Source organism: Aulonocara stuartgranti (genome assembly GCF_965226115.1).
Source record: "Aulonocara stuartgranti genome assembly, chromosome: 18".
NCBI classification, from domain to species: Eukaryota; Metazoa; Chordata; class Actinopteri; order Cichliformes; family Cichlidae; genus Aulonocara; species Aulonocara stuartgranti.
Window position 1 is genome coordinate 27,283,838 of NC_138954.1, and position 16,683 is coordinate 27,300,520.

At 41.6% G+C, this 16,683-nt stretch overlaps 1 protein-coding gene across 2 annotated transcripts in view; it reads right to left on the reverse strand.

Annotated features, from left to right (window-relative positions):
- Window positions 1-16,683, reverse strand: part of gpr158b (G protein-coupled receptor 158b) — an 85,484-nt gene that overhangs the window by 4,513 nt on the left and 64,288 nt on the right. For both annotated transcript variants that reach the window (XM_082513376.1, XM_082513377.1), the window contains 6 exons: window positions 15,787-16,025; window positions 11,365-11,503; window positions 7,021-7,126; window positions 3,671-3,817; window positions 2,401-2,644; window positions 1,368-1,924 (listed from right to left, as the gene is read on the reverse strand). In XM_082513376.1, coding sequence (XP_082369502.1) covers window positions 1,368-1,924; window positions 2,401-2,644; window positions 3,671-3,817; window positions 7,021-7,126; window positions 11,365-11,503; window positions 15,787-16,025 — 1,432 coding nt within the window. The remainder of the gene's footprint in view (window positions 1-1,367; window positions 1,925-2,400; window positions 2,645-3,670; window positions 3,818-7,020; window positions 7,127-11,364; window positions 11,504-15,786; window positions 16,026-16,683) is intronic.

A 16,683-nucleotide genomic window follows, 5' to 3' on the forward strand; every position in this document is an offset into this window, starting at 1 on the left:
GCATGGAAGCTGTTTCATAATGCTCATGTGCTCCCCACATGTCGTATTTGTAATATTATACACCACTCCAGCTTCCCTCTTGGGGGGCAGGGTGGGCGGGGGGGCTTCCTGTGTTCAGCGTGGACCACCAGACATCCTAATTTGTTAAATGCTTTGTGGTAAGTGCTGGCTTCCTGTAACTTGGTGCTGATATAATCAATATTTTATAGGATCGAGTTCCTAACACTTACATAACAGACTCTGCAGATATACGTACCACCTGAGTCTGTAGTGTTTCTCAACCCGGTAGAAGTTCTTTAGGAGAAGTCTTTTGGTTTTGTGATGTGGGGTGGCAGCCCTGTGGTGCCTGTACAACAGGGACAGACACTTCCCTTCACGCACTTCTTACTGGCGTCCCTGACGTTTGAATTTGACGCAATTTAAAAGATGTAAAAAGAAAAATACACTTGTGACACACACTATAAGAATGTCCTGAATGTGTTGACAGCTCTCTGCCCTGAATGTGGAAGTGTGCAAAACAACCAGCAGTCTCTGACCTACTTCTTTCCCTACCTTGCCATTCATCTATGTGTGCCATCTGTGCCGTCTGATTGACCCAAGAGGCGGTTTTTTAAGGGGGGGACTGTACAAAAGGAAACCCCATGACCAGCAAACATTTTTATAAACTCTGACCCTGCACTTGGCCCAGCACTACTGGACTTGATCTTGCAAGGAAAATTGTTTTTAGGTATCGTTTGAGATCATTTTAAGCCCTGGACTATTTTACAGGAATCCTCAAAACATGACTTCAAATGACTGCTAGTGTAGTCCGTGTCTGCTGCGTGCCATTCACTCCTCTCTGTCCTCCTGTCTTTGCTTATCTCTACTGCTACTGCACAATAAAAAAGTACATCTGGCCAGATGCTTAAAGAATCCAGCAGTGTCAGTCTTTTAGCAGTCAATTTACCAAAGTCCTGGTCTCCAGGCACAGTCCGATTCCAGTAATCCACTCTTTGCATCTCGTGCCCCGAGTAGCCTGCTTGATAAATGTCCCACCTCATTAACAATCATGAGGAAAACCACTGAGATATACTGTAGCTTTAGTCTTAGCAAAGGGTCCCCCAGGCAGACATGGTATTTTCATTCATGTATGCAACTGATAATAATGTTATTCTTATTGTTATTATTAAAAAACATAAAACCTTTATATTCAAGGACGCATAGAAATATTAGGTACTTTTCTTGATAAATGACTTAAACAATTAATCAGTTAATAAAATTAAACCTGAATAAGTTTCTGTCAGTGAGCTAATCGACATTTAAGCACAAGAGCTACACATTAAAGCTGAATCAGTTTCTATTAAGAATGTAATTATGTAAAAAAGAACCTGTTGCTTCATTATGCCCATCTTCAAAGGTGTCTTGGAGTACTCCACCGATTGGCTGACTGGCATCTTGGGGTAATGCTCAGGTGTCTCATCCACCTCTGATAGCGTCCTCCCTTCCAGTCCCTTCACGCACTTCTTACTGGCATCCTCGACGCTCTGAGTCTTGTTAGTGAGTCCCGGCACCTTCTCCTTGGCACTCGCAATCACGCTCAGGGATTTCTGCATAATGGAAGTGCGCAGGTGCACAGGCTTCTTCTCGTGTGTCAGGTTGTGAGCGCTGGCTGATTTCCAGAAGAGCGGCACGGATTCGGTGGACACGGCTGGTTCCAGCCTCGGTGGAGTCGAAGCTGGTTCCAGCTGCTTCTTGGCATGTTTACGGCCAATGAGAGAGCCCAAAAGAGATCCTTCCCCTACAGTCCCAACAGGAGTCGTTTTGTCTCCCGCAGCTGAGCCACTCTGGCTTGCGCCTTCTTCATCCTGGTCGCAGACGTGGTCATAGCTGAGTGACTTTTTCAAGCCCATGACTTTGTTCTTCAGGGAGTCGTCTCGAGGTTTTCCTGATGGGGGACATATCAATAGACCATTGTTTTGTAATGTAACTTCTCATCTTTTGACCTGTAAACTCTGGTCACAGCAGAAGATGAGGTTTGATATTTTTTAATTAAGCCTTCAAAGAGATTAAAGATTATAAAAATAGACCATTTATATTTAAATAAAATATAAGCAAATCTGATCTTTTGCCAGTTTAAGAATTCATATTTAATTTACATTGAGGACGTGAACATGACTTTTTAATCCAGTGTTATCAAACCTTTCTGAAACAATCTTTTATATCAACTATAAAGTGCCATTTAAGCCCCATTTATAGAGCTTCTTAAGCAGGACCCAACCGGCTTTGTAATATTATATATAATACACGTTACATTAAGTTTAGGAAAGCATAGTTGGAAAAAAAGCATGCAGGCTCTCACAATATTTTCCTTTGAAATGACTAATTGGCTCTCTTCATTTCCATGCTACAGCCGGGGCTTACCGTGGTGGCTCGGCTCAAAGGGATTTCTCCTCAAGGTGCTGCGGTTGCTGCCGTGTTCGCTGCCATCATCACGACTGCACTGCCGGTGCAGGTGCATAGTCTCTGGGATCTCTGTTATCCGTTTCATCAGCGAGCGACCCAGACCCTTTTTGGAGTTGCGCTTCTTTTGAAGGTGAGGGTTGTTGGCAAGCATCTTCTTACATTTGTAGACTTCCAGCTGGGCGTACAACTTCTTCAACTCGTCCTAAAATTAAAAAAAAAAAAGTCTTAAATCATAATTTATTACAACACTCACTTACTTCTGACTTTAGGTAATAGTTGTGTGGTTGCCAAAAATGAACTTGTGGGCCTGAGCAGGTGTACAATGACAGAAAACTCCTTCTTTTTAAACAAAAACATTGAAACGTTGCTGAAAGAGAAACCAGGGCCACCTGGTAATGGCTTCCAACCATATGTTGCCTGTTTCACTCTTCACTGGCAATATCTTAAGGGAATCGCTTAAGGGAAAGTGTACATATTTGGAAGAAACTGTGCTTATGAAAGATGGACAAAGTGTTCAGACCTAAACAAAATGAAGCCATTTCTGAAGTTCTTTAAACCCACATTATTTCAAATGGGGAGACAACTGTGGTCCGACTGTTTTGATGTTGAGAAATATTTTGTTAAGTTAATCAGTTGAACATCACTAAACATTTTATTGATACACTTACAGTCTCAGCAGCTCATTTTAAGTCTTCTTCAATACATCATAGTGCTCATTTTGTAAGTTATGGACCCATTTAATGTCACTCTGATCCAATTACAGTATGTTTAGGCAGCCCCTACCCTTTAACTGACAGCTCCAGTATGTGTATACAGTTTCCTCAAATGTGTGTTTAGTCGTACTCAAAGGGGTACAAGTAGGCTGTTTAGGTTTTCTGCTAAGTACCCTTTAGTATGTTTTTCTTCCAAGTTTCTCAGTTATTGTTGCAGAGAATGATGGTTGCAGTTGTTAACCAGTTTAATCAGGTTGGACTTATGTTAGCTCAACTTGACCTTTTTGTCCAAATGTGGTCTCACCCAGTTTCACAGGCCATGCACCAGGCTTAAGATTGGACATTTACAAACCAAAAGGTAATGTGAGCGTGGTCTAACACATGTGCTGTGATTTCTGACTAAACCGTGGAACACCAGACATGAAGAGTAAGACAGAAGGTGCCCCATTAAAAATATATGTTGCATTCTGACTTAATGGGGAGATATCTGACAATGATCAACAAGGCCGCTTTACCCGTATATCCTCTGGGTCCAAACTGTGCTCGCTCCAGGCCGAGGTGATGCTGTTGTTGAGGTAGGAGCCAGATCTTCCTATGTCTAGCTCCTCCTCGTAAGCTTCGGTGGCTATATCGTCTCTCGCCTGCGTCCCTTTGTACAGGAACTGAAACAGATCAAGAACAAGGTTATAAAACGAAATCAGTGAAACAAAAAGTTATCATGTGACATGCTGGCTATAGAGGTTGTCCACAATATAATGCTCACTAAAGACATTTAGTGAGCATTATATTGCACTAATTTAGTAGATCTTTTACTCGAATTTTAACTTTAATTTTGTTACTGAAGTCAGTTATTTTATAATTGAAATTTCTATCTGTCGACAGCAAAACTATCAAAAGTTTAGATTAAAAACCCCAATAAAGAAAACAACTATAAAAAAAGATAAATAGCTCCAAAAGTACTGCAGTATATTTTATCTTGCTATTGATTATTATTTTAATCTAATGCAACTGTGCAAATTGTGCCTAACCAGTTCAAATGTATACGGTTCAGTGTATGCAGGCAGTAATCTCCTCCTCATATGTGATTCCTTCCTGCAGAAAGCACGTTAGGGCTGCAATATTCCAATGATTCAGTAAATAAATGATAGATTGCACCTTGATTTTCATGCTCAAATTGTTTAACTTTGTTTGAATAACAAATTTAGGGATGGCGAAAGGCCAAATATTTAGCCCAGTTTGAAGAACAGATGCAGTTTGAGATTAACGTCCTCCCATTGTGCTTAATTATCCCGGTGTACTCGACTCACTTGCACTTCTGAGGTGCCTAATTAAGAAAGAACAGAGAGTGTTGATGGTGTATTTCATTTCTCACACTGCAGGAGAATTAAATGTTTTCCATCAGACTTGAGAGATCGCACATAAAGACACCCGTGAGAGCGCTGAGCCAAATTACAATAACCGCTAACGCAGTTTGATTGAGTTTAAGGTAATGGTAGCAAACGTGCCTGTGTACATCTGTGTGTTTGCCCATTGCTAATAACAAAGGAACTTAAGATGATTAATGAAGTGTTTTGTGTACAAGCTACAATGCAGCAGTGGCCACAGTGGAAATCACTCTGTAACGCTGGAATGCTTTCCCAGTAAATAAGTCGCACTTACACCCAAGCTAAGAAACGACACATTCAGCGCACGGCTAATGTTTCAGCTGTACACTGCACAAGTTCATTTGGGTGCCTCAAAATCTATTCTGCGCTCACTGAATATATTAGAGTCTTTACACTTACCCATTTAAGTGCACTAGCTCTCAGCATAATGAGAAAAATGTACAGACCACTGAAGAGATTTTTGTTTTCCCAATTGAAGCTACTCTTGTGTGTCCCACAATACATGCGGTATACAAAACAAAAGTTGGACTTTACTGGATGAATGGTCTGGCTTTGTCCAAAAAATGTTCTGAAATGAGGATCGTTAAAAGTCTATTCATCTGCTGTACAATTTCTTGATCTCTTTGGTTTGCAGAACAACAAACAAGGAAGATAAATCTCCAAAATGCCCTTTACACATTTACTGTTACAGCTGAGGAGCTCAGACCTAAAATCAGTCAAGCAGTCTGTAGTTTTTAGTATTACCAGTGCTAGCATCATGTCATGTATGTGAACACTGCGTTAATTGGAAAATTTCATGTGCATGACAGTGAGCATGGACGGGAGAAAGAAAAGACATTTCTAAAGAGATAAGGAAGGAATTTACTGCCAGGCGTTCATGACTGAGGTAAAGGTTACAGAACTATCTAAAAGCAGCCTGATATTGTTGTGACCCCAACTGCTAATATTATTAAGAAGTTTAAGTGTTGCTGGTGGAGGAAAAAAAGAGAGGAATAAAAAATGTCAAAGCATAAAGCAGCTGACCTCTGGGGTAGAGCCCCGCCAGAGCAGGCATGATAGAAGCTTGATAAAAAAATATGATGGGACGTAACACTGCTTCACATCACACAAAATCTAGTGTGGAAACGCCACAAAGAAACTAGGGGTCATCTGTTGCCATGTCGACAGGCTTATGGCTCGGCTCACAACCACCGTAACCTGCCACTAAGGATGTTGTTACACTGTAATTAAATAGAATTTTTATGTGTCTTTTATTTGAAATTACAATGTAATAATTAGGGATGGGTATCGTTTTGGTTCTATCCGATACCAGTACCAAACTGGTACTTTTGAAACGGTGCCGGTGCATAAACGGTGCTCGAACCGGTGCTTAAAGAATGGAGACCACACACTTTGTCCAAAAACCTCTCATGTTCAGCTGTTTTTTTGTAAAAAGATAACAATGTTAGCCTTTTCTGCAGCTATAGGGGATTTATGGCATCGCTCTTGGCTGGAAGCAGTGCTTAATCAATGGAAAAAACACAAACTTTGTCCAAAAACCTCTCATTTTTAGCTGTTTTCCACTTTTTCTTTGGTCATTTTAGCCTTTTTGGCCAGGGTGAAGGGAGTATCAAGTACCCATCCCTACATCCCCATCCCTAGTAATAATGTTCACCTACACATATGTAAAGGTAGACTTGCTAGAATAAGAAGGGTCCACTTAATTAGAGGGGAACTACTCCCTTAGTCAAGCTCCATATTACAAAAGTGTTAGTCCATCTTCAGACTCACCCTGTGTTTCTATTTCAGGTACACCTTCATTAAGTTTCTTGACTGCATATTGCACATTTTGGACATTTGCAAACGGACATCTGCCCGACTGCCTTAAATCACCTCTGTGGTAGGTTCTCCTGCAGTAGGGGTCTCCAAGACCATGTTTCACCATGACCAGGGTTTGTGGTTTATCAAGGGAAACAATAGGAGCTGTGCTGTCAAATTAAGCTTGGAGATAAAACAACATCCGCCCCATTTTAAAACATCGAGGAGGCTCAGCTGTGTTATGGGGCTGTCTTGAATCTGTGCTGGGCCCAGTGAAATGACAAGATTATGAAAGCTCCTGAGGCCAAACATACTGTCCAGCGTCAGGCAGCTCTTTCTCTCTCACGCTGTCATAGAATCATTTGGATAATAGATTTAACTGAAAAGAGTCGTGGAAAATGTACCTCGAATTAATCCTGTGATCAGCACATAAGTTAAAAAAGTGCTAATTTTAACTTATGTGCTGACTCCTTCTTCTGTCAGTAAAAATCCCACTGCATATTTAATATGTGAAATACACTTTTTATATGTTTTTAATGAGGAGCTTGGTGCTAAAGCCCTAGATTATTATTAATATTTTTAAAATTTGTATTTATTTGCTGAATGTTTTGTTGATCATTAACACAAAGCCCATGAAACTCATAACTGGTGAGATCTGCAAGTAACAACAATGAAGTATTCACCTTAGGTATCAGCAGCAGGGCCAGAGTCACAGACACAGTCAGGTGAGTGTGAGCAAAGAACAACATGAGCATCCAGTCTGGGTGCAGTCCCGGCACCAGAGAGAACCTGCAGAATAGAAAAAACATCAACGGGAGAAATTCTGCAGACTCACCAGCAGCCAGAGTGCTCGGCGCATCTGTAAAATACGCTCAGACACACGTAAAAAAGCAGCATTTAGTCACTCACTGGACAGCGAGAACAGAATTGAATGTACCACAACCCGAGGCATTCCCCGCACTGTAAACACAGGGATAAACGCACAACTGAGGGAAAATTATAAAAGCGTCTGTTTGCTGGAAAGAAGCTGGCTCTTTTTAAAAGGCGACTTGTGCAGATATGAAAGATCTCTGCAGCCAATACTGCTTTTGAAGGCTTTGGATGCTTCATGCTGGAGATCCACAGGCGACAGGCAATTATAGCCAGCGGGAAAAATTGTCAACTTTGTCTTGGTTGTTAATTAGCATTAATGAGTTAACATAAACCAGTGTAACATAACGGTGACGCTTGTGTGCGTGCATGTTTTTTAATCATTCATTACTGTTTCCAAGTTTTCCCACGCTGCTTTGAGAAGTTTCTCTAAAAGTTCACAGCACAGAGGAGAAACATTGTTTTCTGTCGCCGTCAACAGAACACCAAATCATTTCATTTTACATGAAAGTGCCAAGTCCCATTTTTGTCACCAGTGACAGCACACAGAAACTATGTCAAAGCACACAGAAGCAATTCTGGTAGCTTGTGGTCCCTTTTAAAAGCTTCATGTCATCATTCCCGTTTATTAAGGCCGTTTTAAATCATAGTCAGTATCGTATTCACAAGAACCAGCATGGCTGATTGCTCCCATTATTGTTGGAGAACGTGAATAGTGCACAAAAGCCTAACAAGAGGATCTAAGTAGCAGCATTTTGGCACCAATTTTCCGCAAGCAATCAAAGCTAGACACCATGACAGATAAATCAATGAAATTATTTAAGCGGTATCAAGATGAGTCAAGTGCATTGTGAGTAAAAAAAAGTGTGAAAGGCATTAAATACTTGAACGTGTGTGTTTGACATTGTTTAGAAATCCACCAAGGTGGTTCACAATTCATTGGCTCATTATCTTTTGTCATAATAATCCCAATCATGATTCACATTAGAATTAGTCCAAAAGAATAGCACGTGTCTGTTTTCTGTGTCCCAACTCTCTCTCACACACACACACACACACACACACACACACACACACACACACTATATCGAACAACTCCAGCCTTATCTCTGGACTGCAGCAGCATATAGACTCAAAAAAAGGAAAAGAAAAAGGGGAAAAAACACTCACAAAAGCTCACAATGTTTTATTCTCCAGCAAATGAGAACAGTTTCCCAGAGCTGATGAAGGTGTACCCAGTGGACTTTTCAGTTTCTCAACAGATTAAGAGGATGTGATCTTTTCCTCCTTGTACCACGGAGCACAATAGACTGCCGCCCAAATGAAAGAATATTCAATCAGAAACAGTTTTATCGGAGAATGTGTGACAAATGGAATGTTTTGCCCGAGGCTCCTGCGGGCTCTCTGTAAAAGCAGTTTTATTTCTGCTGCAGCAGGACTGACGAAAATGTTCTTCGCTTTGGAGCCTTGTGAGGTCAAAGCTCCAGCAGCACCTACAGTGTACACAACAGCTTTATTCCTTGACCAACACATTTTGGCCTTCACCGGGTGTCGATGTGATGACCCTGATGGAGGCCACAAGCCAAAACTGGTTGTTAAAGCAACAAAGTGTTAGCTAAATGCTCCAGAAGTAACACAGGAACATGTTCACCGGTGCTTTTTCTGCTGCTTTACAGTGCATCACTTATATTTGAGAAACCAATGAAAAAAGTCAATATTTGATATGAGCACCTTTATTCTATAACACAGCCTGAACTCTCTTAGTCAAGTGTTCCTGTCATTTCTTTCAGTAGACTTAGGTTTAGAGCTTTTTATTGTTCCTTGCACAGTGAAATTGGGTAGCTGGACCACAAAGGTGCAAAAGTAAAGAAGGGAAAACAATATACAACGAGGTGAAAAAAACAAACAGTATATATGTGTACATATATGTGAATGAACTATATACATGGTGTAGGCGTAAGAAACATTGAAAAAGAAACCTTGTGGGGCTGTATACAAGGGCAGTTATATAATAAATAAATAAATAAATAAATAAGGCTGGAGGGGCTATGGTCATTTAGGGTAGGGATGGTAATTCCACTGAGACCAAAATATTGCACAAGACCAAAAATATTGCACAGACATGGAAAGAGTGAGATATTGCACATAGTTGATCAATAGCAGCGTCAGAGTGGATGTGTTGGAGAAGTCTGTTCACACTTTTATTTTGCATTAAAAGTTCTGACAGCCCACGGGAAGAAGCTGTTCTTTAGTCTGTTGGTTTTGCACCTGATGGATCTGAACCTTTTTCCAGAGGGCAGGATGTTGAAGAGGTGGTGGTTAGAATGGAGGTGGTCCTTTATGATTGCCCTGGCTCTGGGGAGACTTCTTGAGCAGGCAATTAAGTCCAGGAAGGAGAGTGGACAGCCGATCACCTTCTCTGCAGTTCTTTGGATGTTCGCTGCCTTTTGTTCTGTTCTCTATCAAGATCGTCCCACACTGCTTCAGTAATGTTGAGCTCTGGGCTCTATTGAGGCCACTCCTGCTCCAGTCTGTCTTCCTCCATCCAGTTGTGCTTTTACTGCATTGCAGTGAAAAATGAAGCTCTTGCTATTTTTCTGTGTTCATAATTCTATCAATTTTGATTAAGTGGAGATATCATCTGAATGTCAGGAGCGGTACCACACCTCATTCATGCCCCTTCCGGTTTCAGTCCATAAATGCCTCCTTCGCCAATACCTGCTGTCCTCATTTTCATGCCCCCCATTTCCTCCTTTCCATTCTTCTTCCTTTCATTCACTTCTGGTTAGTACATGGGGATCTGCCCGGCCCGGGAGCCGCTGCCAGTCCCCTTCAAGGCCTTCCCCAAACCGCAGCACCAGTACATGGTCCCTCATCCATCATCGCTCATCGTAACTTAGGATATGGTCCCAGCTAGTGAAATTATTGACAAGAAGCCCAACACCACTGGCTGAAATGCAGTCAAAAACCATGACAGAGCCTCCATCGTGTTTCACAGATGGCTGTAGACACTCACTGCTCTACCTGTCTGTTGTGCCTGGCCCTGTCTGTATGTACTGACAACAATTTGAACCAAAAATTAAACATTCGAATTCATCACTCCCTGAGATCTGTTGCCACTGATTTTAAGCCCAGTTCTTGCCAAATTTGGCATATCTCCATCTTTACTCCCCGTTTCCCTTCTTTAGGAATGGCTTCTTGACAGCCACCCTTCCACTGAGACTATTTCTGATGAGGCTTCAGTGCCTCTCTCGGGTCCTGTGTCAGGTTTTGCTGTATCGTTTCTGAAGGCCATGACCTTAAGAAAGTTTTTTAGGCCTGCTGCTTCTTCTGACCTAGCTGCCTGGTAAATCTGTCATATGAAAGTGGTGAAAATGACACCAATGAATCTGGAACGCCAAAACAATAAATGCTGTAAAACATGCTAAAAGGCTCCATGGAGAGATGGAAAACTTCCACCAGGACAGCCTATTGTAGAATGCATTAAACCTTAGGCTGAGTAACTTCAAGGTATTTTTAAGAAATTATAAGACAACTGCTAAATGAAAGGGAAGATCTAAAATATTCAGAAAATTGAGCCACATCCCACCTCTGTAAGACACAGAAAGAGCGGCAGGCACAGTCAGTGGCGGGGCACAGAGTTTATTTTAGGCACTGGAACAGTACATGTAGGCTGTGTCTCTGCTTGGGGAAGACATTTTTTATTCACCTCCTTTCAACTGGCTTACCCTGCCGTAACACTGTTCATTTCCCTGATGAAGGGGGGCGGCTGAACTCTCATCTGACATGCTCTGCAGTTGTGAAAGGCGCTCTAACAGACAAATATCTCTGTGATTATGATTAAACAGGTTGTGCTGTACAAAGGGGTAAAGTCATTAAGCTCTGTGCCACTGTTTGTGCCATCTCCTTATTACTCTCAGCGAGATTTTCATCAAGTCAGGGTAAGATGCTCGATTGTTCCGCATTCTTAGCTCTGTTTCATGTGTCTCTTGTACCTTCTGTTCCCACATTTTCCTCTTTTCTTTTCTCTCTTTCATTCAGTATACAAGAGAGCATAATTGAGGCATTCACATCAACATATCTCTTTCTCTCACCCCCCCCCCCACCCCCTTGATCATCCCCACCCATGCTGGTTCCATCAAATTTTCTCCACCCACCTGATAATGTGGAAGATGGCCGATATGAGGAGCTCATTGTAGATGGCTACGGCCATGTAACGTGGCTCGTGAAAAGCCGAGGGTACGGTGCGGACAGCGTAGCACAGGTACACGCCCCACAGCAGGAACAGGAACTCAGCTGAGCAACAAAAGACACAAAAATGTTTGAATTTTAGTTTCTATTTGCCACCTAAAACAGGAGAGGTCATATATTGTATGAAATTCATCCGCTGTAGCTGACAGTTGTCTTTTGACAGCACAATATACTAAACTTACCCTAAAACCTTTAAGCAATCGTCCAATATTTTGGGAAATGATCTAATTTGCTTTCTTTCTATGAGTGAGGTTAGAGGGTCGATACCTTCCTCACGAAGCTGGAACCAGGAGGCAATTAGCCAACCCAAGCATAAAGACAAAAAGTAGGAAAAGAAAACAACTAAAGTGCCTTCCAGCCCACCCTAAGCTCACCAATCAAACATGAATATTTCAGTTGTGAAATTTATACAAACCCCCCCCCCAAAAAACTGAAATTTGTGTTGTTTACGTGTGGGTGGGTTATTTTTTTTGATTTGCTCGGCTACACTGAAAAAGTAAGCCCTGATGTTAGACTGTGACAAAAAGGCAGAACACCCACTGAAACCAAAATCGATTGTTATTTTTGCGTCTGTGCATGGTTTAAGCGAAATAAGAAACAACACGTTAAACAAACACCGAGCTCTAAAGGTTGGTTGGACACCACCAGGCTAACCTTTCTACACTTACAGAATTGTACAAGATTTAACTTCCAAAACCTTAATCTTTTTGTCACAGACTCTAAAGTATTAGTGAAAAAAAAGAGAGAGAGAATTTAAAGCTCCCTTCAAACTCCTTTCCATTAATCTGACACCATCTGAATGTGTCAGCTTAATGTCTGAATGAGAACCCTGTGGAGGCTTTGGGCTGACATGCAGAGACTGTAATAAAAGATAAGAGGGCCGTATGAGGGAATGTGAAAAGGCCACGCAGAAGGGAAAGGTGCACAGGAATGCATGGGAGCTTTTTAAGAGTTTTGACCCAGACGTCTCTTTTTACTTCACCACCTCCAACGGCAGCATCTCCCACCATGGGCGACAGCAACACAGAGAGCAGCTTATGGTGGGGCTTGTTTTCTGAAATTCCTTTTTTTTTTTAATTTATTTATTTTTTTAAATAAAACTGACTTTAAAAAGAAAAAATCCAGGAATGAGCTCAAAAGAGTAAGTCAGCCCTGAAAAGCTTGCATATATGAGTTTTCACTTTGTTTATTATGCTTTTTTTTGGTCTCACCTCTTCCTCAAAAAGAGAATGAACCACATCATTAGGTACTCCTTGCTAGTACCAGTGTTGGATCCCATCTTGCCTTAATTTGTTCTGGTATAGATTCAGAAATGCATTGGAAACGTTACTGTTACTCAGAAATTTTAATGCATGATAGCATCACATGGTAGCTGCAGAATTCTCAGCTGCAATTCCATCACATCCCAAAGATGTTGGGATGCTCTGCTGGAGTGGATCTGTTGACTTAGCAACATGTTCCAGTCTACCACTGTCCTATTTCACTCTTACCTGAGATGAGGGATGCCTGGTGTGGTCTTCTGCTGCTGTACTGTGAGATGCTCTTCTGCATACCTTGGTTGTAATAAGTGCTTATTTGAATTACTGTTATCTGATTTACCTTTGCCATCTAATCAGCATAAAGCAGCCATTCTCCTCTCACCCCCTTCATCAGAAAGGCATTTTCACCCAGAGAACTCTGTTTTTTATCATTCTCTGTGAAACCTGCAGATGGTTGAGTGGGAAAATCCCAGCAGATCGGCAGCCATACCACATTCAAAGTCATTTAAATCACCTTTCTTCCCCATTGAACTTTAGCAAGTCATCTTAGTCATATTCTCATGCCTAAATGCACTGTTGCTATGTGATTGGCTGATTGAGTATTCGTATTAGTGAAAAGCTGAACAGGTGTCCCTGATAAAGTTTGAACTATTCTTCTGGGTGTTGATTTAGTTACTATTTTACAGCATTTGTATTGCAAAAACAGAAATCATTTCTCTAGAAAGGTAAATTAGCAGAAGATGATTCTGAACCGTGGTTGGCTCTTGTGTTACTATGGCAATAATGACATTTAAGATGTACAAGTTTTAAATTTTGCACGACTTCCTCATGTTTGCGCTGATTTCCCCCCTCTGTAAAGGACATCACGGTGACACATTCCTGCTATCACTGAATCTCATCTCATCTCTGATCTCGGGTCGACAGCAGTTTATTGGAAAGATGTATTTAAAACGCCAGCTGTCTCCACCGTCACAGTATCAACACTTTACAGAATATACAGTGCAGTACCTGTGCACGGCTACAGTAGCTCGTTATCATCGAAAGTGTCAGTGTAATTATATTTTAAAGAACATCAGTTACAAAATCAATAGTAATTATTTTGAAATGTGAAGGACGAGATTTCTACAGGGTTGCTGCATTATGAAGGTATGGAATTATGACTGGGAGCAATCTAATATATCTCTGTCTGCAGTAGAACAAAACATTATGCATCTTTTATTGCCAGTAAAAAAAAACAAAAAAACAAAAAACAAGCCAATTTTTCCAAATAAAAAATACTTTTAGTTTTTTATGAGAACTCTAACTGAAAGTCTGTCACAGGTCGTCCTGCTTGTTTGAAAGAGCACCGACACCCATGCCAAAGATCACACTGGGATATGACTCCCTAAAGTCTTTACAGTGATTACAGATCATTAATATTTATGAATAGGTCGCTCTATAAACTGCGTAGTGCTTAGCCTCTGAATCAGGATGCATGGAGATCTGCTTCCAAGACGGAAACGATAACAACTCCAACTATAATACAGATTAATTGAGGATTTACAATAAGCGCGTCTCGGTGACATAATCGATAATGTTTCGCATCAGCTCTGCTTTGCTTCACAATTTAGCGCAAAATATTATGTTATGTTCATTTTTGCGCTGACATGCGTTCTCATGTCGAAATTATGACAGGACAAGGGGAAAAAACACAGAAAAGCAATTAGGCTCATTTTCACGAGCGTGAACCGCACTGTTGTTAAAATCCTCCAAAGCAGCTTTGCAGGATGCGTCCTGTCCTTCAGTGGAGCCTCAGCACACTGCAGCATGTTTATGCCTGCTGTCAGAGCAGACAGCGGGGCTCCCTCATTTCCCTTCTCATCAAGAACGCTCCCCCTAAATACACACCGACACACGCGTGGATGCAAATCATTCCCGCGGTCGGTGCCTGTTCAGAGCAGGGTGTTTGTTAGAGGCTGTCACCGCTAACATACAAACACAGCAGTTCCGCCGTCCTGTCTCTGGAGTATCCTTAACTGTCCTTCCTTTACAGGCTCCCTCCTGTTTCCTTCTCTCAAATTCTCCACTCCTGTGATGGTGCAAAACTCTCTGTGCATCGATGCCCACATCCCTACAAGTTTCATACTTCAGAGGCTCCTTTCTTCTTCTTTCCTGCCACTTCCACTCTCCCTGCCTGCCTGTCTATCAGTCTTCACACACAGGCCGAGCATCTCTCAGGGATCCATCCATTCCCTTCTTTCCAAACAAGATTAGTCTCCCCTGCTGTCAGGCCGGCTTCAGTGAGGTGCACATCACTGCCTCCCGCTTTAAGAATCTGTCTTTAAGAGATTTACTGTAACATACATTCAAGGGCATGTGGGCCTTCACTAACCACGGCTTCCTTCCAATTCATTTACTCAAATATTTTTTATTATAACAAAGGTATACAATCTGGTCATTAACAGACATTTTGACACTATGAGTAAGGCAGAAGATGGGGTCAGAAAAGTTGGGAGACATACCTTTTCTTTACACCACTCCTTTTTGGGTACACGGGCAAGAGGACTGTCTAAATTCAACTAATGAAGATGTGGAAATGCACTGTTGCATATTTAAAAAATAAACTCATCATTTAAATGTATATTTCTTCATGAATTTAGGTTGTGTACAATGTTACAGTGAATCATTAGGATGAACTTTATGTTGCATTGAATACCAAAAAACAGATTTCAGAAACATGCTTGAGTTGAAAATGTTTGAGATCTTTTGCTTTAAGTTACTCTTTAATGTCTAAAAGTCAAACTTAAATTTAGCAAAACATCAGTTCTCCCCTGGACTACTGTTGCCGGGCAAGTTTTATCATCAACATACATGCTGCTTTTTTTTCTTTCTAAAAATAAAGTTTCTAAACTGAACTTAATCTTAAGGCTTATCCAAGCAGCCTGAACTTAAACTGTAAGCTCTAAAGCCCCTTCCAGTTAAGTGGTAAGTAGCACTTTCTTTCTATCTGGAAAACGATGCTGTTTCTTATTTGGGTTTACTTAAAGTCAGACGTGTGTAATTACAGGAAAGCCGTACAAACTTACTCACCGACTGCCATCATGTAGTCCCATCGGTCCAGCAGACACATGCTGAACTGCAGCCCCTCGGGAGTGAGACCCGCAGCGATGAGAGCCTGACTCAGCTCCGGATTCTGGCACACGGAGGACGTCCAGGCCACAAGGAACCACAGCACCACCAGCAGAATGACTAGCAGCAGCCGCAGGACCCGCCAGCTGGTCATGTAAGGTGTCCTCTGGGCCGTGCGGGACAGGAACACCTTTAACACCCTGTGTGGAGCAGGGAGAGAGCGTGAGGCACAAGCCTGAATATCAGAAACGACTGAGAGAAATCGTATGTAAGTGCTGCTCACGCCCCTGGCTGCTGATCACGTTAGCATGCTCATTTGAAATAAAATGAGCAGGGAGAAACTGCTAAATCAGTTCAATTCATTCATGCTTGGTAAATATGTTTGGTTTTGATTCATGCTGTAATTTCCTTTGAGTTTCAGGGGGAAGAGCGGACAGCACAGGAAGTGGGGAGGAAGGATCTGTTAAAGGAGGCCCCTGTCATTTTTGAGTTGTGCTTACATGTCCAACAGAAATCATGCATACATAGTTTATTGTGAATTACTTCCTGATGTTACTGCATCTGTAAAAGGAGCTAAAAATGCAGCATATTAGGCTCATCAGTTGCAGCAGTGTAGGGAACAATATACAACAGCATGTTCTTATATCACCATATATCACCATCTGGACATAGAAAAAAGTCTGTTTCAATTTTTTACCCTGCTCATCTTTGGACCAGACTGTGACAAATCTATCTCATCTCTAATATATTCTGTGGGCCTGGACTGGAAGATCTTGCCCCCGGGGCACACTTCCCACTCAGCGAGCTCGGAAAAAAATCAAATTGGTAATTTTGCCAAGGGAACACTCTGGCCGGCCT